The sequence below is a fragment of the Oncorhynchus mykiss genome, chromosome 11 (assembly GCF_057628025.1).
Source record: "Oncorhynchus mykiss isolate SJ-2025 chromosome 11, ASM5762802v1, whole genome shotgun sequence".
NCBI classification, from domain to species: Eukaryota; Metazoa; Chordata; class Actinopteri; order Salmoniformes; family Salmonidae; genus Oncorhynchus; species Oncorhynchus mykiss.
In genome coordinates, this window is record NC_143032.1 from 60,915,118 (window position 1) to 60,938,914 (window position 23,797).

The following is a 23,797-nucleotide window of genomic DNA, read 5'->3' on the forward strand; positions in this document are numbered from 1 at the left end:
TAAAGAATATGTACATAAAGATATGTGAATGAGTGATGGTACAGAACGGCATAGGCAAGATGCAGTAGATGGTATCGAGTACAGTATATACATATGAGATGAGTATGTAAACAAAGGGGCATAGTTTAAAGTGGCTAGTGATACATGTATTACATAAAGATGCAGTAGATGATATAGAGTACAGTATATACGTAGACATATGAGATGAATAATGTAGGGTATGTAAACATTATATTAAGTAGCATTGTTTAAAGTGGCTAGTGATATATTTTACATCAATTCCCATTATTAAAGTGGCTGGAGTTGAGTCAGTGTGTTGGCAGCAGCCACTCAATGTTGGTGGTGGCTGTTTAACAGTCTGATGGTCTTGAGATAGAAGCTGTTTTTCAGTCTCTCGGTCCCAGCTTTGATGCACCTGTACTGACCTCGCCTTCTGGAAGAAAGCGGGGTGAACAGGCAGTGGCTCGGGTGGTTGTTGTCCTTGATGATCTTTATGGCCTTCCTGTGACATCGGGTGGTGTAGGTGTCCTGGAGGGCAGGTAGTTTGCCCCGGTGATGCGTTGTGCGGACCTCACTACCCTCTGGAGAGCCTTACGGTTGTGGGCGGAGCAGTTGCCGTACCAGGCGGTGATACAGCCCGACAGGATGCTCTCGATTTGTGCATCTGTAGAAGTTTGAGTGCTTTTTGGTGACCAGACGAATTTCTTCAGCCTCCTGAGGTTGAAGAGGCGCTGCTGCGCCTTCTTCACAATGCTGTCTGTGTGGGTGGACCAATTCAGTTTGTCTGTGATGTGTACGCCGAGGAACTTAAAACTTACTACCCTCTCCACTGCTGTTCCATCGATGTGGATAGGGGGGTGTTCCCTCTGCTGTTTCCTGAAGTCCACAATCATCTCCTTAGTTTTGTTGACAAATGTACAATTTCTCTTACCGTTTAAACTGACATTTCTTTATTGTTTAAACTTTTAAACATCATTTTTTTAAATAATAATTACGTGAATTCACGATTCATACGTGGTTTTGCGTTCGACCATTAGGGGGCAATGCAGTTCAATCTACTCCAGTCCTGGCTACCTACCTACCGGTCGTCACTAAGTACCACAGCCACAAAGTCATAAAGCCTATTTCTAAAATGTATCTTCTTAAAATGTGATTTTAATCCTAACCTTAACCACACTGCTAACCTTATGTCTAACCTTAAATTAAGACTAAATATATATTTTTTTCATACATTTTTATGTTAGACTGTGGCTGTGTTAACTAATGGAAACCCTACCAGATGGTGCTCACGTTACTGCTGTCCCCCACTCACTCAGCCACCATGTTATTAATGTTGTTTTAGGTTCTCTGTTGTGTGCGTGCGCCTCCTCCATGTTGTCAGTACGTACTGTACTTCATGTCACACTTCTTATCAATGTGATGGCTCGTTGCAGTGATGTATGACAGCATGTTCATAGACACATACCAATCTGTTAACGCCATGTATGGTGTTTGAGAGCTCGCGCTTTGTACTTGCACTTACAGAGCCATCATTGTACAATTTCTCCATCGGGGCCGACATGGCATCTTGTAGTCTGGTTCTAGATATACCAATAGGGTATTGAAGCCGACATCCTCTACCATTGACAATGGCTGCATATCAACTGCAATAATTTTTGTAATCAGCGCTGTGATTTCCTCACTCCGTCCCTTATCTCACTGCTGCCAGCAACAGGTTGGGTCGTCCCTTTCAGCACAGCCTGGTCTCAGACTAGAGGTAACACAGTAAACGTAAATCCGGGAGACTGAAATTAGTATGATATTTCATGTTTGGTATGGTTACTTAAAGCAAAAACGTATAATGCGAGACGTGAATGTCTAGCAACCAAAAGGTGGTGTTTGCATCTTGTCACAGACAACTTTAGCATTTTCGCTCATTAGCAACCTTACCACCACTTTTTAGCTACTTTGCAACTACTTAGCATGTTAGCTAACCCTTTCCCTAACTTTAACCCTTTAACCTAACTCTTAAACTTAACCCTAACCTTAACCCCTAGCCTTGCTAATTTTAGCCAGCTAGCTAACATCAGCCACTTAGCTAGAATTCGTAAAATATCATACGTTTTGCAAATTCGTAACATATAGTGCGTTTTCTAAATTCATAACCAAATGTAATTCGCAACATACAGTATCATACAAAATGGGTGATGGACATCACAAATGAATACATAGCATACAAAATGGAACATATCACACTGAATAATACAAAATGCTCTAAGACCAGGTTGTTCAGCATTACACCTGTACTACCACAGCAGCTCAATTCCACCCTGCAAAGTTTGCTTTTCATCACCTTTTCATTTAACTTCTCAAAGTATTGCCATACAGGACTTCACTGCTGTGTCTCACTAAGCCATTTTTCCAACTGTTAATGAAGATGACGTGCATGGCAAGTCATTTGAATGATTCATATCTCCTACTATTAAAATTACAGCATTGTTGCATTAGGTATTTGTAAAAAATAAAAAATGATGATCAGGGCCAGTTGTGGTAGTTTTGTGATAACTGCGATTTTGTGATTTTTTTTTTTTCTGGACGTTAACGATCACAATGTCGTTTAAACCTTTATACCCTGTAATGGCTTCTAGGAGTAGTGGGTGGAGGAGTCAGGCGCAGAGAGCAGGGTAGTTCAAAACGTGGATCTTTATTCCAAGAACAGACAAGGGCGCATAAATACCCAGTCCAACAAACAGGACGAAACTGTCCGAAAAAACGGAATCCACAATAATCCACACACCATGAACAGAAAAACAGGCCCGCACAAAAGTCTTCGGGCCTACCGGGTTTAAATGGCACACAACCCAAACAAGAAACAGGTGAAACTAATCAGACAAAACTAACTGAAACAGAAAAGGGGATCGGTGGCAGCGAGTAAGTCGGCAACGACGACCGCCGAGCGTCGCCCAAACAGGAAGAGGCACCATCTTCGGCGGGATTCGTGACATACCCCTAATACAGGGATCCTTCTTTTCACTCTAATTTAGTTTAGTATTGTGGAGTAACTATAATGTTATTGATCTAGCCTCAGTTTTCTCCTATCACAGCCATTAAACTCTGCAACTGTTTTAAAGTCACTATTGGTCTCATGGTGAAATCCCTGAGCGGTTTCCTCCCTCCCCGGCAACTGAGTTAGGAAGGATGTCTTTGTCGTGACTGGGTGTATTGATACACCATTCAGAGTGTAATTAATAACTTCACCATGCTCAAAGGGGTATTCAATGTCTGCTTCTTTTTTTGTTTTACCCATCTACCAATAGGTGCCCTTCTTTACGAGGCATTGGAAAACCTCTGGTCTTTGTGGTTGAATCTGTTTGAAATTCACTGCTCGACTGAGGGACCTTACAGATAATTGTATGTGTGGAGTACAGGGGTGAGGGTTTCATATATATTCTCATGATATCCATTTTTAAAGACCAGTGAACCAGACACAGCTCTGGTTTTACTATTCCTGAATTTATTATGCCAAATAGCTTTATGGTTAAAAAGAAGTGACTTACTATGAAGTTTATTTATACATTTCTAAAGAAGCATGTATAGAAACTCCATATAACCACACGTTCCTTTTCCACACAATATCACAGATGCACTATAGTGGAAAGGTTTGTGGGGCACTGGAGCATTCTAGACAAGGGAGCGTGTGTGAGCTTATGCAGGAGGAAAAGTGTGTGTGTGTGTGTGTGTGTGTTTTGTCCTTGGTGTCTGTACAGCTGATCTTCCTGTGGAGTAGCTCAAAGGCACCAGTGGCAGCCTCTACATGTCTCCCTCTCTTCTTCTCTCTCCTTTTGTCTCCACCTCCCTGCATCTCCCATGTCCTCTCCATATGCCAAAACGTTGCACTCTCTATTCTATCGTCTCCCTCCTAGTGTGTCTTTCCTCTATTATTGTAGATTATGAGACCCAGTGTGTTTTACTGGCTGTGCAGAGTGTACTTCTCTACCTGTACTGAGGACCAGACGTTACTAATACAGCAGGCCACGGTGGAGGACTGAGGGCTCAGAGAGGTCAGGCACACTTCAATCATTACTCAACAGAAGGCTATGTCCTGGGCTGTTACAGCTGAGTTACTAACTCCCTTGGTGTAACATATAGGTTCAAAGCATTATGGGTTGGTTGATTTACCTGGCCGGCTCTTAGGGCGTGTTATGGTGTACTGTGTCTCTCCCGGGGTGAGCAGGGACAGAGTGGAGGCATGGCAGTCGCCATCTTATCTCAGCTGGTAGGCAGGGCCTGGTCCTCATCATGGCCTCTCTCTTTGAGGAGCGCTTGACACGGACATCACACACACTGTTCTGATTGATCCCTACAGACCGAGGACTTGTGTACCTGATGGTTTGACTTATTTGCTGATCAGACCACTGAGTGGGATGGGATGGTTGGGGTTCAGCTCAGTGTTGTAGCTTGGCAGGGGCTGACTGAATGACTGTACCCAATCTATGTCATACTGCATGGAACAGCATGTGAGAAGAACTGAATGCCCTTGTCTTGACTCTTTCTGCATGGAAGCAATGATGTATTGAAAATATACATAATTATACATGTATTATAATTATATACCTGTATTGTTTCTGCAGGACACAGAGAAGGAGAGGCTTAGCGAGCGAAAGAGAATCAAGTCTCAGATCCGGGAGCTACGGAGCCACCAGACGCAGCAGGGCAGAGAGCTGCACAGGACAGGTGAGCAACGGCACTGTTCAAAGGGCTGAGCTTAGAGGTTCAAAGACCATATGAGTGGTCGACTGTTCCTTTTCCTTAGCCAGTCCATAGGTCCCACACACACACACACACACTCATGACAGACACATACAGTTAGTTAATTGTCTTCCTGCTCTGTTCTATATATGGCATGCTTATATGATCATGTTTGCCTAAACTTAAGGGTCAAGTTTGGATAGGCACTTATACACAACATTGATTCGAATATTGCTTGTACCTCCACACTTATGCACCTAGATGCAATTTCCTCTGGCATGCTAGTGAAAATAACCAGCCAATAGAGCCATTCTGCTGTAGAGGGCGGCAGTGGAGCCGAGGCTGTCTCATTGGTTTACACTGTTTTTAGCTCCTCCATCTTTATTTTCAGGTTAGAGGCACCACAGTCATGGGACTCTGGCTTTGGGTGTGTAGTGATTTTCATTAACCTCTGTTAGAAAACCTAAATGTAAAACACAGTGAATGCTTTACTATAGGTGTACTATCTTTAGCAAAGACATTACGACTTGTAAACACACACTCCCACTCACAGAAAAAACAAATGCAAAAGTGAATGAGAGAAGACCGGTAAAGGGCTTTGAGAGAGCATGTAGTACAATAGAGAATGTTTTTATAGCCAGACTGATTTGAATGCCTCTAAAGTGAGCAAGTGTTTGTTGAACCAATATACTCCATCTCTACTGCGTTATTTTTACTCTTAAGGCTAAAGCTAAGTATTTTTCTGATCAGGAACCTACCCCAATGTTGACCTGAACCTGGCCAGTCCCTGGCTGGGTCCTTTGACCATAATTACCTTATGTGGTCTGGTTTACCCTTAGCCCACAACACCCCGCTCATCATCCAGTGTCTGGTAGTAGTGGGGTTATGAGACGCAACAGGAACATCACCCGTTCAAAGGGGAACCCACACCCAGTAGTAATACATCTGCTATTTTAAGCACATACCAGAACAGAACCCTTTCTTGACATGGCCCCCACCATGCAATTTGGTCCAGGGTGAAGGCAGGGCCAGAGGCAGACTGGAGCAGACCTCCACAGAGCAGAGGGATTGTGGGTAGGAGCTGTTTGAAATGGACGCCGATACAGACACAGGAAGTTAGTGGCTGGGAACGGATAGGGTGGAGTGGGGTCATTTTTAACAGAGAGAAGGAGAACGTTGTTTAGAGAGAGTACTAAACTTGGAAGATTATGGGGGTACTGTGGCCCACTGGCTGTCACACACACACACACACACACACGCTACCTCTCTCTTCTCACATACACACACTTAAATATACAGCACAGTCTTGCACACATATATACACTCACACTCCATAGTTTGGTGAAAAGCAATCTTGTGCTCAGTTCAGAATTGAATGCTGCATAAATTAATAATCTTGAATTTGAATTTAAGTAGTGAACAGGATACAGAATTTCAATTATAATTTGAATGAAATAATATAGAATTAAATTCAAATGCCTCTTATATTCTGTTTGGTGTAGTCTATACAAATATACATCTTGTACCTAAAACATGTCATGTCATTATATACATATACATATGCATATAAAATATTAATTAACAATAGATTTCCAGAACTAACATAAAATGAACAATCAAGGAAAGGAAAGTCTAAGTTATTATTTCATGAATCACTGAATTCAATTCCATATCCTGTGGGGTGTGGCCAATTTAATTAGAATTTGGTGAATTGGAGTCAATTCTGAATTAAGCACAACCCTGGTGACAAGGGTGTAATTTAGGAAATGACCCATTTGCAAGTGGCTCAGTGGAAGGGCCTCCCGAGTGGCGCAGCGGTCTAAGGCACTGCATATCAGTGCCAGAAGGGTCACTACAGACCCTGGTTTGATCCCGGGCTCCAGCACAACCGGCCGTGATCGGGAGTCCCATTGGGCAGCGCCCAATTGGCCCAGCGTTGTCTGGCTTAGGGGAGTGTTTGGCCGGGATAGGCCATCATTGTAAAATAATAATGTGTTCTTAACTGACTTGCATAGTTAAATACAGAATTATTTTTTTTTAAATGTGATAGTCCCAGGGGAGCCAGACTCCTCGACAATGAAAATACCCCTTTTGTTGTTGCTGTTTTTTGTTTTTGTGTGTTCGTTAAGAAGGGGGAGGGGAGGGAAGTCGGCATGATGCACTATTGTGGTTATTTAAAACCATCCTCTCATTATCCAAGAGCAGTAGGGGGTTTTCCCAGAAATCCTCACAACAGCACACAATGGACTGGACACGATGTACAAACGGCAACAACTTCAATCACTAGTTTGCAACTCTTTGGCTGTTCCTCCCTTCAACTATAGTTCTCTTTTAATTGGACTTAACTGAGGCCTTCCTTTGATGTCATGTGGTCTATTTATAGGGCCTCGTGTGAGAAAGGGGGGCCATTTTAGTTTGTGATGTTTGGAGTGAATGCGTATCATAAGCATGTTTCTTATTCAAACCCCATTATATAACCACTCCCTTCAAGTAATCAGCTAAAGCTTCTCCTGACCCCAGCTTTGGGAGGCCTTCAGAGAGTGTTGAAAAAGCTGATGAGGATGTGGCCGTCTTAGACCAGAATGGGGCTCTCCTTCACAGATTTGGTTTGAAAATGACAGACCTGGACGCTCTGTTTGGATAGGGCATACAAAGGGTACGCAGAGATGTTATCATACAATGTGTCTCTTGTAAGGACACTGTGATTTTCCACTCTGTGGCCTATCTTTATGCAGCTTGCCTGTGGTTCCTGTACAGCACCCAGAGTTAAAGATGCTGAGCAATGAGCATCACGAGGAGAGCTAGAGACTGGCTCTAGGACGGGGAGGATGTGGGCACTGCAGTGTTTGGAGTGTGGTTTCCTGATGAGAGGAGGAGGAATGAAGGAGGTTGGATTCAGACCGGGGGAGGGGGGAAGAACTTGTTCTATTCTCCACTTCACCCCACTTCCAGTTCCCCTTGCACTTCCTGCTGGTTGGTAACCACCTAGTGTTCTAATCTCTTTTACACACACAGACATCTGGTCCAGGAATTGAGTCAAGCGTGGAGGAAATGCCTACATCCCCTTGTGTCTCCTCAGTGGCGCTCACATGTCTCTCACACTGTGCTCTTGGGGGTTTGGCCTCTGCGGAAACCTTTAATTTTAATCAGCAGTTCCCAAGTTGTCCGGCAACTCCTCACGTGATCCTACATGCCATCTTGTTTATGTTAGGTCAGAGAAACTGAAAAAATGCAAGAACAGAATTGTACACAACAGAGTTGTATTTTCATGGTATGTGTTCCTCGGGCACTATACTAGATCTACTCATGGGTATGTTCCACTCACTGTATTGTGGTCTTTGTGTTTTGTAGACTCCAACTCAGGCATGGTTCTGGTTCTGGACCCCCTGGTGAGGGATGAGGTCCCGGGCCCTCTGCTGACCCGCCCACCGACCCGGGACCCTGTGACATCATCAGAGCCGGACGTGGTCCTATCCCACCGCCAGCGTTCTGACTCGACATCCTCAGAACGCAGCCTGGCCTCCAGGCCCCGTCTGGACTCTGGAGCCTCAGAGAAGAGTCTGGGTCTGGGCTCAGCCTTTCGGACCAGGGTGGACTCAGGAGCATCAGAAAAGAGCTTGGGCTCAGCCTTCAGGACCAGGGTGGACTCTGGAGCATCAGAAAAGAGCCTGGGCTCAGCCTTCAGGACCAGGGTGGACTCTGGAGCATCAGAAAAGAGCCTGGGCTCAGCCTTCCGGACCAGGGTGGACTCAGGAGCATCAGAAAAGAGCCTGGGCTCAGCCTTCCGGACCAGGGTGGACTCTGGAGCATCAGAAAAGAGCCTGGGCTCAGCCTTCAGGACCAGGGTGGACTCTGGAGCATCAGAAAAGAGCCTGGGCTCAGCCTTCAGGACCAGGGTGGACTCTGGAGCATCAGAAAAGAGCCTGGGCTCAGCCTTCAGGACCAGGGTGGACTCAGGAGCATCAGACAGAAGCCAGTGTTCCGCCCACAGAGGCAGACTGGACTCTGGGGCCTCAGAGTCCCACTTCAGACAGAGACTGGACTCTGGCACATCAGACTCCAGTATGGGACCGCCAGCCCCCCTGGGCTCTGAGACCTCCGACGGCGCAGGGCTCCTGTCACGGAAACGGTTGGACTCAGGGACGTCTGACCTGAGTGTGGGCGTGTTGTCTGTGGGCCGGAGCCGTGTAGAGCAGCCAGAGGTGACCATGAGTAGCTCCTCCTCCAACACAGACTCTGAGGCTGAAAGCACCAACCACCATCCAGACCAGCCCCATCAGGACAGCACCACTACCAACCATTATCAGCCTGATGGGGCCGTCCTATTCAGGAAAGCCCCAGACTCCCACAGTGGCCTGCTCAATGGCAGTGCCAAGGAAAGAGGAGACATCCAGGAACAGAAGGTACAGTCTTGTTGAATCTATCTGGGAAATGCTTGCTGACATGATCTGCTGTGTCTCTAGGTAGAAAGGTAGAATATATAGGTTATCACACCACTAGAGGGGGGTTTTGAGCTATGATGGCATGTCTCCCTCTCTCCCTCCCTCTCTCCCTCCCTCTTTTTTGAAGCACCAGTTCTCAGCAGCATCTTTGTAACGTCGACAGCTATAAACATATAAAATATCTCTGTACGTGTTTAAAAGTTCTGTTTGACTATGGTTACTTGGCTACACAAATAAACTCAGCACCTCAGAGCCGGCCCAAATCCTTTCTTGTGCTCAGCTGGTTCTGGTTCCCCTCAGATCTTGGTTTTCCTCACCTGCTGTCAGAGGAAGAGCCGCTGGGGCTGCCCAGCAACAGCCAAACACACAGGCAGGAGATGGCTGCTGAAGCATTCTGAGTCTCTATTGTTTGCTCAATGGCCTCAATGGACTTGGGTCACCATGACGCCAAGTTGTTGCCCTTATGGGGAGTGTTTACCCAACGCAGGTTCCAGGCTCTTTTATAGAACTCTGCAATATGGTATGCTTATCTTCCATGTGTTTACATTGCGCTATGAAGGCTCAGGCACATCTAGGCCCCATGGCCCCTCAGCCAAAAAAAGATCAGCCCCAAACGCGCCTCCCTTGCGCCAAACTGTTACATAATGTTGACGATCCTCCCTGCCATCCCATGGATCTGCACTATTGCCCTGTGTTGCTTATTGCTATGTTCTAATTGAATCTTCTCTTTTCTCCCTATCGCCCCCCCCTTTCAGGTCAGATATACTTTAATCACTCCTCTCAGAAAATCAAATGATGCAGGTGAGCATGTTTGCAGATACAAACCTTATCTATACACTACCGTTCAAAAGTTTGGGGTCACTTAGAAATGTCCTTGTTTTTGAAAGAAAAGCACATTTTTGCCTCACAATAGTACCCGCAAAACACCAGTCTCAATGTCAACAGTGAAGAGGAGACTTTGGGATGCTGGCCTTCTAGGCAGAGTTGCAAAGAAAAAGCCATATCTCAGACTGGCCATTGAAAAGAAAAGATTGAGATGGGCAAAAGAACACAGACACTGGACGCCTGTAATCGAACCTCCAAATGCTGATGCTCCAGATACTCAACTAGTATAAAGAAGGCCAGTTTTATTGCTTCTTTAATCAGAACCACAGTTTTCAGCTGTGCTAACATAATTGCAAAAGGGTTTTGTAATGATCAATTAGCCTTTTTAAAATGATAAACTTGGATTAGCTAACAGAACGTGGCATTGGAACACTGGAGTGATGGTTGCTGATAATGGGCCTCTGTATGCCTATGTAGATGTTCCATAAAAAATCTGCTGTTTCCAGCTACAATAGTCATTTACAATATTAACAATGCTGTTTTTCTGATCAATTTGATGTCATTTTAATGGACAAAAACGTGCTTTTCTTTCAAAAACAAGAACATTTCTAAGTGACCCCAAACTTTTGAATGGTAGTGTATTAGTAATTGCCTGACATTAAGTGGGAGCCAGGGTGGATTTGTGGCTCATTTCTGGTGCTCTACTGTGAAACTCCACCAGCAGTGTTGATAACAGACCTCTCACCAGAGGATCAATGAACTGAGCCCCTTAGCACTGCTGAGTTATAGCTGTTCCTCTAATATAATCAAGATGACTTGCTACCTAACTCCTATCAGTTTAATGGCTTCCATCCAGAGGAGCTTTGTAGGGCCAGCATGACCGTATAGGGCCAGTCATACAGGGGAAGGGGTGAGGGCTCACCGCTAGAGGACTGGATGGCAAAATATAAGAAGGCCCTTCTTTATATTCTCCTCTCTGTGTCCCCAGACTCCTAAAAGCTTGTTATTCTCAAAAACACTAAATGGAGATTATTAAGAGGGAAGGAAATGCTTTTCTAAGTGAGTGTGGAGCCTTTCCCTATATGTGGGGAAATCAGACCATCGCTCTGCTGTACAGAAAGGAGCATGAATCCAGAAACACTCAGGCAACCTAGAACTTGAGCAAATCTGTCAGCTAATGGCCCAAGCTGACGCTCTGAAGATGAGGGAGAATGAGGGCGGGCGAGGGGGATTGAAGAAAAGGAGGGGGGCTGGAAAAAGGGAGGGGGGGAGAGCGAGAGAAGGGAAATCAAGTCAAGGGATTTGCAAAGTGCTTTAGCATGAGAAGAGTGCTGCTGTCAGTAAGAGTGCTGCTTTGAGTTTGCTGACTTTTAGGCATATTGCCCTGCTGAAGACTTTGAAATGTTTCCAGTCTTTGTGTGTCAGCTGTACCAGGGGGGCTGGGTAATTAACTACTGAGTTTGTATTACATGACTGTGTCTGGGTTCCTCTGTTCTTTGCTACTGTGTTTAAATAATTTCCACTCATGCTTTCTGTCTGTTTTGCAGTTCCTGAGAAGAAAGAGCCGGTTGTCTTGGCCCCGTTCGGCCGGGCTAACTCTGTGCGGGACTGTATGCGTAAGTTCACGGAGCCCAGTCCCAGTGTCCCGGTCCTGAAGAGGGGCTCTCAGTCTCTGAGGAACGCGACAGCCCCCAGTGCCCGAGTCCTAGGCAGAGCCACCCAGCTGAGTGAGGGGCCAGCAGCAGGGACAGCCAAGCAGACAGCAGTGACCACAGTAGTATCCATCACCACCCCTACAGACAGACCCGGGAGACCCCATGTAGGCTCTACATCCTACTCTTCATCCGCCTCCTCCTCAAATAACCATGTCCAATGCCAGGGCACAGTTCATCCAGGGGGCGTGGCCACCAAACCTCTGCAAAGCGCTGCTCAATCCTTGAACGCTGTAGGCGGGGCAAAGCAGGCGGCTGAAAAGCTGCGGCACGCCTCAGGCGGCTCAAAGGAAGACAAGACCCCAGGGAGAGCATCTGCACAGCGGGACAGCAAGGGAGCGGCAGACCCCGACATGAAGACCTTCCTAACTATCGAGATCAAAGATGGGCGCACCACCACCACCTCTTCATCCTCTAGAGGCAACCTGGCCCCACGCATCTCCACCAACCCCATAGGTCAGAGAGCAGGTAGGAGCACTACCGAACACTCCTCCCATTAGAGACATGATGTGCTGGGTGGTTTACTGTGGTCTTTCTTTGAGCTGTGTACTTGGTGATGGATATGCTAGATAAGACATCTGGTTCCTGATTCTTTATCTTTACAGACCACAGATTTTGATGGATATGGATATGCTAGATAAGACTTCTGGTTCCTGATTCTTTATCTTTACAGACCACAGATTTTGATGGATATGGATATGCTAGATAAGACTTCTGGTTCCTGATTCTTTATCTTTACAGACCACAGATTTTGATGGATATGGATATGCTAGATAAGACTTCTGGTTCCTGATTCTTTATCTTTACAGACCACAGATTTTGATGGATATGGATATGCTAGATAAGACTTCTGGTTCCTGATTCTTTATCTTTACAGACCACAGATTTTGATGGATATGGATATGCGTTAAATCCCAAAACAGAAGTTGATATTTGAAATGATATAAACCCCCTTGAATTTCCCCCTGAATCTTAGAATAGATCAACAAGCATTACCAGTGGAACATAGAGGGACATTTTCCATCCCTCCAGCCCAGTGTACTGCAGCAGATCAGATGCACTGTGCCTGTGTGTGGACTGGAGGCAGACAGTATAGATATGTATCCTGCTCTGTCCCAGCTCCACCTCTACATGCTAATATCAGCCTTCAGATCACACTGGAATCCTGTTGCCATGGGAGACCAGAGACGCCACAGGGGCAGGGGGCAGTCAGCAGCAGGGCTGAACCCCAGGCTGAGGACAGGCCAGGGTCAGGGAGCGTGTGTGGGAGCAGGGGTCTGCTGTGGATATGGAGCAGCATTGTGTCTGTGATGGACAGGCACACTGTGTGGAGGGAGGTGGGAGAGTGGTATGGGAATAGGGACACACAACAACGGGCAGTTATAGAGTGTAGCTAGCTACCGTATGTTCGACAATACGACAATACGCTGTGGTCTCTCTGTTGCATCCCGCAGAGTTGGCGATGTCCACAACAGACTATGGTCTGTGTACCACTGTAAATGCCAGTCAAACACTCTCACTGTACCGTTGTATCCAGGAAAGCGTTGTCAACGTAAAAGTAGAAAACAGGCATTAAAACTGCATTTCCAGGACACCTACTTGGTTGTGTCTGTCAATACAGTATGTGTTTCTGTATGTGTATGTTAGTGTCTTGGTGCATCTCAGAAGCAGCCTGCTGTGGAGATCTGTCCAAAAGGCCAGTCTTGTTCTCAAGCACTTTCCAGCCACCAGGACCTCCAACCCAAACCGTTCACATAAGACCTTGCCTGTATAGGACCACTACAGCCTCTGATTACCCCTCCCCTCCTCCCAGACACTGGGCTTCTTCAAGAGGCCGGCATTGTTGCTGTTAAGCCTAATTTGCTCTAATGGCTTTGGGGTCCTATTTTGGAAGCTCCCTGACAGACTGAAGATAGGCTAGGAAAATGACTAGGTCTCCCAGCAGCTCTGAACAACAGTCCTGGCTGAGTGTGCAGTACAGAACACTGGAACGGATCAAACAGGCACTTCTGTTTTATAGCTGCGGTTAAACTGACAGATGCTGTCTTATGATGGCCTCCAGCTTACTATGTGGGTGGGGTGTTAGTGCACTGGTCACGTGAAAATGTGTGTATCCATACAGAGAGGGATAGAACATGAGTGTTTATATTAGCGGCGGCTTTGTCCATAGTGTGACTCACTGGTTAGATATGAGACCTCCCATCACCATGGCAGCTCATGTCAGTGAGTGGTGGCCCCCTCAACACACTCAGGGACATGGGAACATCATCATGTCCAATATACCAAAAGAAAGGCTTAGGGGCCTTAAGTCTGTTGTAAATATTTATGGATACACACTGGTGGTGTGCTGTGACATTGTTTTTAAATTACAGTTTTTATCGAGCTTTTGACATTTCAGCTCCATATAAGTCTCTTCCTGTATGTCTCCCTCTCTCTCCCTGGCAGAGTTGACCCTGGGCCTCAGAGCGACCCCCTTCAAGATGTCCTCCTCCAGCCTTACCTACGGATCCTCTTTCAAGGTAACTGTAACCTGACCTGACAGATAGACCGGGAGTGATGACCATAACATAGCCTGTCAAACAGGAGTTTTGCATGTCATGCCTATAGCAGCTATCAATGTTGGACTGTAAGTTGAACAGTCATTGTTTACCACTTGCCTTGAAGTTTCAATTGCAGCTTAATTTTATTGAATTGAACACCAACCCAAAGGCCCCTAAAAGCAAGTGCCTCAGGTGCCGATAGAGAGATTTTATAAAAGTGTACACTCCCTTTCACTCAATCACCACAGAGCTTTTTCCTTAATGGAAGGAGGGGGGAGTAGGCACCCTGAGGACACAGACTCTCACCCTCGCTGAGAGGTCAGGGAGAGAGACTCCCAAGGGCGCAGCAGTCTAAGGTACTGCATCTCAGTGCTAGAGGCGTCACTATAGACCCTGGTTTAATTCCAGGCTGTATCACTACCTGCCATGATTGGGAGTCCCATAGGGTGTCGTCTGGGTTTGGCCGGGGTAGGCCGTCATTGTAAATAAGAATTTGTTCTTAACTGACTTGCCTAGTTAAATAAAAAATAAACGAGGGGTCACATCTGTCCTTGTATGGTATGATAAACATACAGCGAGAGTAAAGGAGAGGGAGGGATGTGCACTGGGCACTCTTCATTCTCGTTTTGTCTCATCCCTCCTGAGATTCATCTCTAGCCACTCAACTAGACAAGGACATAGATTCTTCATCTTTTCTCATACCGTAAAAAAACCCTGAGCCCCTCTACCATCAACCCAGGGTTCAGGCACTGTGATTGGTGGAGAGTCATCAGGTTCGTTGATGATTGGTGCTGATGTCTCCAGTCAGATGGGTTAGTTGAGGGAAGAGACCACCCAGGCTCTGCAGTGCCCTGACCTCTCAGTGAGGGTGAGACTCTGTCCTCGGTCTGCCTACTTTCCCTTCCTTCCATGAAGGAAAAAGCTCTGTGGCGATTGAATGAAAGGCAGTGAATTGAGGGTAAGGGAGAAGTGTAGTCAAGTTTACTCACTCATTAATTGTCCTGTATTCCACCCCCCCATGAAGGGTGGGGCAGTAATCTGATTAGGGGATCAGGGCACTGACTGGTTTATCAGGGCTGTGTTGGGAGGACGCTGGCTGGGCTTGTGGGGGGGGGGTAGAAAAGGTTTTGCACAGAAACTGTCTCCAGCAGTTAACGCTGTAGTCACACAGATGCAGACAGATTGGTGGCTCTTACACACAGACAGACTGAGCCAGTCTGACCGAGGAAGAGGCAAGGCGGCATATAATCATTCTGCAGAAGATGAGGTGTATACTTGACTGAGCTAAGCGTCGTCAGGACAAGTAGGTAACTACGGTGGAGAGTGGAATATGTCTGATGTATTACCATTTTATTTCAACTTTTCCAAATATCAGTGGTGAATTTTGGTACCTCATGATTGTCATGGATAGAACCACTGCATACCGGTACGTCCACTTTTATTGTTTACAGGTATTAAAACCATGTGCTGTGGTTTAGAATGTGTACTGCTGTAATCCACATGGTTTGTGAATAAGATCACAAGGCCAGTGTTCATTTTTGTGTAGACACACTGGGGACTTTTCTTTCAGCCCAAGTCACCAGCATGGTGTATCAGTTACTGTTACTTAAGCCCTAAATTGTTATTATGCTACTAATGCGATTGTAATACAGCTCTGTCAGGGTAGGGGTTAAGCCTTTGAACTTGACACATGCTAGCAAAGTGTAACACGCTGTACATTCTGCTTGCTTTGGCATGTTGCATTAGCATATTAGCGGGTAGGTAATGCAGATGCAAACGTTGCTGAACAAGCAAGCAGAAAGAACACTGGTACTGACTTTCGCATGAGGTTTCATGTCTTCTATGATTACTGTGAGTATGGAAGAGCCACCGGTGGGCCTCCACTCTTTCCCTGGATTCTGAAAGTGAGCAGGGTCCCTGAGTTATCCTCCCTCTGGGAGCTGCCGTCAGGCTTATTCTGGTTATTAGGCAATCGTGGAAATTGCTCTGCTAATGCGATTGTGAGAGATGCTGGCAGTTGCTGTTTTCACTCTGGGTTAGCATCAAGCAGGGGAGAGTTGGGCTGCTGCACTGTAACTCTGCCCAGGTCCCAGACCCCACCACCTGTCCACACAGTCTCTCGGGCCCATGGAAGTTCAAGGGTGCGTTACAACAACGTTACCAGGACGATGGATTGGCTTCCAGTGCCACCATCAACAGGAACTGACAGTGAGCCTCATTCAGAGTCCTCTTTCCTCTATAGGAATGTAGGGTTGTCTGATGTATACACTGATGGAACAGTCCTATTATGGATGTCCTGCAATCAGAGATTTATGACAAGAGGGTTGTTTTGGATTAGTTGGTCTTTATTGGTGTTTGGTAAATGAGGCTACAGACTGTGATCTGTGTGGGTGGTCCTCTGCGCCTCTCTGGTGGTCTGTCTTCAAACCTTATTACCATGATCACCCCTATACACAACCAGTTACTTAATGACAGCTTACTTTAGGTCAGATAAGCTTTGAGACTGGGATAATGCAGATTGGGTAGCATTGAGTCTTACAATGGGCAGAATAATAAAAACGCATCAACTCTGAAGAAAGCGAGCAAGAAGCATGTGAGGGAGAGGTAAATTAGTGATGGTAAGTAGAAGGACATTAAAAAGAGGAAGCATTAAGGATAGAAATGGATGGTAAGTAAGATCGACAGATGGGTAAGTAGGGGAGAGAGGAGAGAGGACAGAATATTGAAAGCGAAAGTACAGAAAGGCAAAGGTGAAACGGAGACTGAGGCTAAGTGAAAGTGAAAAAGAGGGAGTGTTGTTAGAGTTGCTGCCACCCACCCGCTCATCTCTGCCACCCACACGTTCAGGCTGTCTGCTGCCCCCGTGCCCTCGGTTATAAATAATGCCATCTCTGTGGCGATGACAGACAGGCAGTAAGTAGCTTTCCCGTGAGCATGGAGATCACAGCAGAGCCTTGGGTCACACTGGCAACACTGTAGTGGGTTATTTGGCCACGGTCCCACAGTGAATGATTAACTGTCAGTCCTGCCCCCTCAGTCAAATAGCCCACTAATCTCCCTATTGACAGCACAGCCTGAACATGCTCTCTGAAGATAGGTTACCCCCAACCAGCACACATGTGCCCCATTGTATGAACTTTGTAGAGGGGGGGGGGGGGGGGCTCTGCCTATTTTGGAGATGATCCTGATCTGTGGAGCCATGAATGTCAGAAGCAGTGTGTTCCTGTTTTATCCCTGGAGTTTTATGGCCATGTGATTTAAAGCTGTGCTCTAAGAGCATTTGTCCCATTCTGCTGTTCTTCCCCCCGGGGGGGGGGGGGGGGGGGGGGGGGGCAGGGTGTCCCAGCCAAGCTGCTGACTTTTAGACACTCATAAATAACTACAGTGGGGTCAAAACGGCCAAAGACATTTTCTCGTCTCTGAGACACACGGAATTAATGTCCATCTGATTCACACAGGCGTGCCTTGGGGCATAAATACAGACACTTGCAATATTAAACATATACAGAACATCCAGAGATATAGAGAACATCCACACATGAACTCGCTCTGTCTCCGACTCTTCTCGCTCTCCCTCTCCAACACACATGCTCAAATATGCGCAAAAAATATATAATAATAATAATACTTTTTACAAGCATGCACACACACACAAACCTTGTCACATTGTTCAGATGCCACTCTGTGTGTGTGCCAGACTAGGGTGATGTCCCTGACGGAGACTGACCCACTTCTCCTGGCATGCCTTGCCACAGTTTCTATGGCCGGCTCGCTGTTCCTGGAGGCTGCTCCACTCTCCATTAAATCCCAGGAAAACAACACTCTCCAAGGTCATACAGTGAATAAACCACCATGTCAAATGAATAAAACTGTTTTCTTTTTTTAATGATCGAGTTACAATTCCTTGTTTTCAGTGAACAGAGTTTAATTGAGTAGCTATCTGAATGATATCTCATTCAGTTGTAGCTTTATTACTTGGTCAAGCACCATTTAGGCGTGTGTACCAGGGGTAAAGAACAGCTTTTCATGCAGAGGGCATAGTTGTGTTGCGTTAACATTGTTCACTTGATATACTGTAATTTGAGCTATTTAAAATGATTTGATTCGTGCAAACCTACAGTTCCGTAATTGGTATAAGCATTTGATACACGTACACAAACAAACACATTCTGGACTCACACGTTCTCATGAAGACAGACTATTCCGCTGACTCAAAGCATTCAACTTGACAGATAAAGCACTTGAAGCATGCACAAGTAACAGCAGCTGGTCCGATCACTGTGATATTCTATCAGCAAGTTCCAAAGCAAGCACACAGCAGAAAGCAGCTGGCCTTTTGCAAGAGCCTTCTGTACAGCCACGGTCAGCTAGAATCAGGTTTTCTATAGCCCAACGCATTCACCACCCTCGGTCTCTCTCTCATGGCTCTGTGTGCTTCTTTGGTTCTACTTACCCTTGGTGGCCTGTCCTATGACCTGACCCATGCAGCTCAACTGACTCATGATGTCAAGCCTGAGAGGCTAGCTGAGCCTTCCCAGTTGGCCATGCCCAAAGCCCCAGTCGCCTGCCAATCAAGTTGTAAGGGACAATGCTCTAAATAAAAGTTGAGGGAGGGAGAGAGCGTTTCTGAATTGGTGCCACCAGTATTCCTCCTCTGGCCCCCACTAGTCCCACAGGCCCTGACTGGCTCAGTGGAATAATAGACAGGGCCAGTGATAAATAGACGCGTCTATGGCACCTGAGGAGAAAAAAAGGGGGTGGGGGCCTCTGCTGCCTTAGAAACTGTATTCCGTGCATGCTCATTGGCTGTCTGGGACCAGGTCCCTGAAGAGTGGAGATTGGTGGGGTGTATAAAGAACGAGAGTTGTTTTGGAGGGTTTCTATAAACAGGCTGACTGAGAGAAAGCCTACTGTCCTCTTCTCCCAGGGGATACAATACTCAAAAACTCAACACCCAGCCCCCGATTTAGAGCCCGATTCCAGTACTTGGTTCCTAGCGCTGAGTTGACAGTGAAGGTTTTGCATCTCATTGTAACAGTATCAGACCTTCAGTGTGACTGGTGATATTGAGAGCATTTACCCACCATGCCTGGTGTGAGCGTAGACTTTCTGTCGGCCTCAGAGGCTCTCTGGTGGGCAGCCCAGACAGCCTATGTGCGCAGTCTGATCTGGAGGAGGTGATCGGGGACCTGCTCGCCCAAGAGCAGGCTGAGGAGGAGGGTGAGTGGACCTGCTACCCCAAGAGCAGGCTGAGGAGGAGGACGGTGAGTGGACCTGCTACCCCAAGAGCGGGCTGAGGAGGAGGAGGAGGGTGAGTGGACCTGCTAGCCCAAGAGCAGGCTGAGGAGGACGGTGAGGGGACCTGCTACCCCAAGAGCAGGCTGAGGAGGAGGGTGAGTGGACCTCCTACCCCAAGAGCAGGCTGAGGAGGAGGACGGTGAGTGGACCTGCTACCCCAAGAGCAGGCTGAGGAGGAGGACGGTGAGTGGACCTGCTACCCCAAGAGCAGGCTGAGGAGGAGGACAGTGAGGGGACCTGCTACCCCAAGAGCAGGCTGAGGAGGATGGTGATGGGGGCCTGCTACCCCAAGAGCAGGCTGAGGAGGAGGGTGAGGGGACCTGCTACCCCAAGAGCAGGCTTAGGAGGAGGGTGATGGGGGCCTGCTACCCCAAGAGCAGGCTGAGGAGGAGTGTGATGGGGGCCTGCTACCCCAAGAGCAGGCTGAGGAGGAGGGTGATGGGGGGCCTGCTACCCCAAGAGCAGGCTGAGGAGGAGGGTGAGGGGACCTGCTACCCCAAGAGCAGGCTGAGGAGGATGGTGATGGGGGCCTGCTACCCCAAGAGCAGGCTGAGGAGGAGGGTGAGGGGACCTGCTACCCCAAGAGCAGGCTGAGGAGGAGGGTGATGGGGGCCTGCTACCCCAAGAGCAGGCTGAGGAGGAGGGTGATGGGGGCCTGCTACCCCAAGAGCAGGCTGAGGAGGAGGGTGATGGGGGCCTGCTACCTCAAGAGCAGGCTGAGGAGGAGGGTGATGGGGGCCTGCTACCCCAAGAGCAGGCTGAGGAGGAGGGTGATGGGGGCCTGCTACCCCAAGAGCAGGCTGAGGAGGAGGGTGATGGGGGCGGTTGTGGGACGGCTACAGAAGGCTGCGGAACGCGTGGCTCCTCTCTCCACAGCTCTGGCATCTCTGCAGGGGGAGAACCTGAGGCTGCGTATCCAGCAGGAGAGGCTGGCCCGCCAGGTGGAAGCTCTGTGTCAGGCTGTGGAGCTGCCTGAACCCCCAACTTACACAGCCTCTGTCGCGGAGCCCACACTGAATGACCTCCAACTTCCACCCAACACACCCCTCATCCCTAAAACGCCTGATGGGCTAGACTGGGAACCTGAGGCTGTCCCTGTCCCCCACCTTTGCCACACGTCGCTCTTCCTCCACCTCCTCTCTGATAGGACTAGGAGGCATCTCACGCAGCAACAGCATGGTACGCCTCTCTCTCTCTGGCTGTATGGACCCCCTCCCGCCATCATATTTATCGGCGTAATTTCCAGCCTTTTACTCTTTACTGAGGCTTTCTTCCCTCTTTGACACCTAGGTTTTTTCCTCTGATCTGAAGTCTTGAATGACACATTTTCCCATGTCTTACTGGTACTAATGAACATCTGATCAGTCTAGGTTCGTTTATGGTTTTATTGGCTGTACTAGTGCTCCACTTGACAGCTTCAGTCTGCAGATTAGAGCACATTGTAACCAGCCATCAACACTGACGTCTCAGTGTTGGTTATCATTGTGTTGGAGGTGTATTTACCTGAAACTAACCGGCTTTATCTGCATGCTTTTCTGTCGTCCCTGCTTCTTTCCTCCTGTCTTTTTCCACGATCCATCATGAGGACAATTCCAGCAGGTTATTTTATCATCCCACATCATCCACAATCCAGGACCTTTTCTCTCACTCTTTCTTGCCAGCTCCCCTCTCGTTGTCTCAGTGTGACACCTGCATTTGTCACTGATGTGCTTTTATCCCATTGGGTGGATGATGGGGTTAGTTAAGGTGCCCTGGCAGAGTATTTATTTGTGCATGTGTTCCTGTTTGTGTCTGTGTTCTGTCAGGGGAAATGTGTCAGGGGACACACTTCCTGTGCTGGGAGGAAGTATCCTGTTTGCTGTCATTTAATCTTCTAGGTAACAGCCTGGTCATGATGATAGCCTCTGGTCTACTGCCGAAACACTGGGCTCCCTATGGTTCTTTGGCACTCTCCTCAAAAAGAAGTCCCAGACATTGTTGGACTTGGACTACACTTCAATCTATTAGAAACTCCTTACCTCTACTCGTCATTATGGGGTATGTGGCTCAGAGTTCGCGCTTTACAGTGCTCCTGGTCAGATACTGAACAAAACCCATCTCTGATGGTTCACAGCCAGGGTGTGCTCTCTGATTTACATCTCAGGTGTGGAACAGCAATGTCACACCATCAGGCCCCCTCTGGTCCAGACCCTTTGTGATTAGGGCACTAGTAGATTGGGCCTGACATGCTCCTCAATCTTCTAGAGGCAGTCAGAGTGATCTTGAACCCTGCAGCCTGCTGTAGTCCAGGTCAAGAAGGTCAGCTCTGCTCTGTTATGACTGGGGTAAGGGGAAAGCCAGCCAAGGAGCTGCAAACTTAGAGGCTCTCTTTCTGCCCTCTCTTACTTACAGTTGAAGTCGTAAGTTCATATGCACTTAGGTTAGAGTCATTAAAACTAGTTTTTCAACCACTCCACAAATTTCTTGTTAACAAACTATAGTTTTGGCAAGTCGGTTAGGACATCTACTTTGTGGATGACACAAGTAATTTTTACAACAATTGTTTACAGACAGATTATTTCTCTTAATTCACTGTATTGCAATTCCAGTGGGTCAGATGTTTACATACGCTAAGTTGAATGAGCCTTTAAAGAGCGTGAAAAATTCCAGAAAAATGTCATGGCTTTAGAAGCTTCTGATAGGCTAATTGACATCATTTGAGTCAATTGGAGGTGTACCTGTGGATGTATTTCAAGGCCTACCGTCTTCAAAATCAGTGCCTCTGCTTGACATCTTGGAAACATCAAAAGAAATCAGCCAAGACCTCAGAAAAATATTGTAGACCTCCACAAGTCTGGTTCATCCTTGGGAGCAATTTCACCTGAAGGTACCACGTTCATCTATACAAACAATAGTACTCAAGTATTAACACCATGGGACCACGCAGCCCTCATACTGCTCAGGAAGGAGACGCGTTCAGTCTCCTAGAGATTAACTTACTTTGGTGCAAAAAGTGCAAATCAATCCTAGAAAAACAGCAAAAGGACCTTGTGAAGATGCTGGGGAAACTGGTACAAAAGTATCTATATCCACAGTTAAACGAGTCCTATATCGACATAACTTGAAAGGTTGTTCAGCAAGGAAGAAGCCACTGCTCCAAAACCACCATAAAAAAGCCAGACTACATTTGCAACTGCACATGGGGACAATGATTGTACTTTTTTGAGAGATTTCCTCTGGTCTGATGAAACAAAAATAGAACTGTTTCGCCATCGTGATCATCGTTATGTTTGGAGGAAAAAGGGGGAGGCTTGCAAGCCAAAGAACATCATCCCAACCGTGAAGCACAGGAGTGGCAGCATCCTGTTGTGGGGGTGCTTTGCTGCAGGAGTGACTGGTGCACTTCACAAAATAGATGGCAAACAGAGGATGGAAAATTAAGTGGATATATTGAAGCAACATCTCAAGATGTTCAGTCAGTCAGTTAAGTTAAAGCTTGGTCACAAATGGGTTTTCCAAATGGACAATGACCCCAGGCATACTTCCAAAGTTGTGGCAAAATGGCTTATGAACAACAAAGTCAAGGTATTGGAGTGGCCATCACAAAGCCCTGACCTCTATCCCATAGAAAATGTGTGGGCAGAACTGAAAAGGTGTGCGTGAGCAAGGAGGCCTACAAACCTGACTCAGTTACACCAGCTCTGTCAGGAGGAATGGGCCAAAATTCACCCAACTTATTGTGGGAAACTGAAACGTTTGACCCAAGTTAAACAATTTAAAGGCAATGCTACCAAACTTCTGACCCACTGGGAATGTGATGAAAGAAATAAAAGCTGAAATAAACATTCTCTCTATTATTATTCTGACGTTTCACATTTTTTAAATAAAGTGGTGATCCTAACTGACCTAAAACAGGGCATTTTTACTAGGATTAAATGTCAGGAATTGTGAAAAACTGAGTTGAAATGTACTTGGCTAAGGTGTATTTAAACTTCTGACTTCAACTGTACCTTCTAATGGTATTAAACACAGCTAACACTGATAGGCTCTGAAACCTGCTGACCTTTCTGCTGTTTTGGTCACGAGTGACAGTGTTGTGTGTGTGTTGAGGACATTTTAAGGGATATTGAAGGGTATTTATTTGGTATTACCTCTAGTTATTCAGATGGGCTGGGTTCTTAGGCCCAGTAATGCTGCCAGTTCAGCTGGTCCTGTCCATCAGCCTCTCCAGACCCAGGGAAGCTGTTCTCTTTGAGTTCAGCCATGTCACAGA

The 23,797-nt window shown here is 46.9% G+C and overlaps 1 protein-coding gene across 30 annotated transcripts in view; it reads left to right on the plus strand.

Moving 5' to 3' along the window:
* smtnb (smoothelin b) overlaps window positions 1-23,797 on the plus strand; it is a 68,073-nt gene that overhangs the window by 32,834 nt on the left and 11,442 nt on the right. For 15 of the 30 annotated variants that reach the window (XM_036935922.2, XM_036935921.2, XM_036935929.2 and 12 more), the window contains 5 exons: window positions 4,611-4,713; window positions 8,080-9,131; window positions 9,926-9,971; window positions 11,543-12,175; window positions 14,153-14,226. In XM_036935922.2, the coding sequence (XP_036791817.2) occupies window positions 4,611-4,713; window positions 8,080-9,131; window positions 9,926-9,971; window positions 11,543-12,175; window positions 14,153-14,226 (1,908 nt within the window). Of the gene's footprint in view, window positions 1-4,610; window positions 4,714-8,079; window positions 9,132-9,925; window positions 9,972-11,258; window positions 11,439-11,542; window positions 12,176-14,152; window positions 14,227-23,797 lie in introns of those variants that run through there. The other 15 variants (XM_090190712.1, XM_036935923.2, XM_090190716.1 and 12 more) reach the window with 7 other exon arrangements.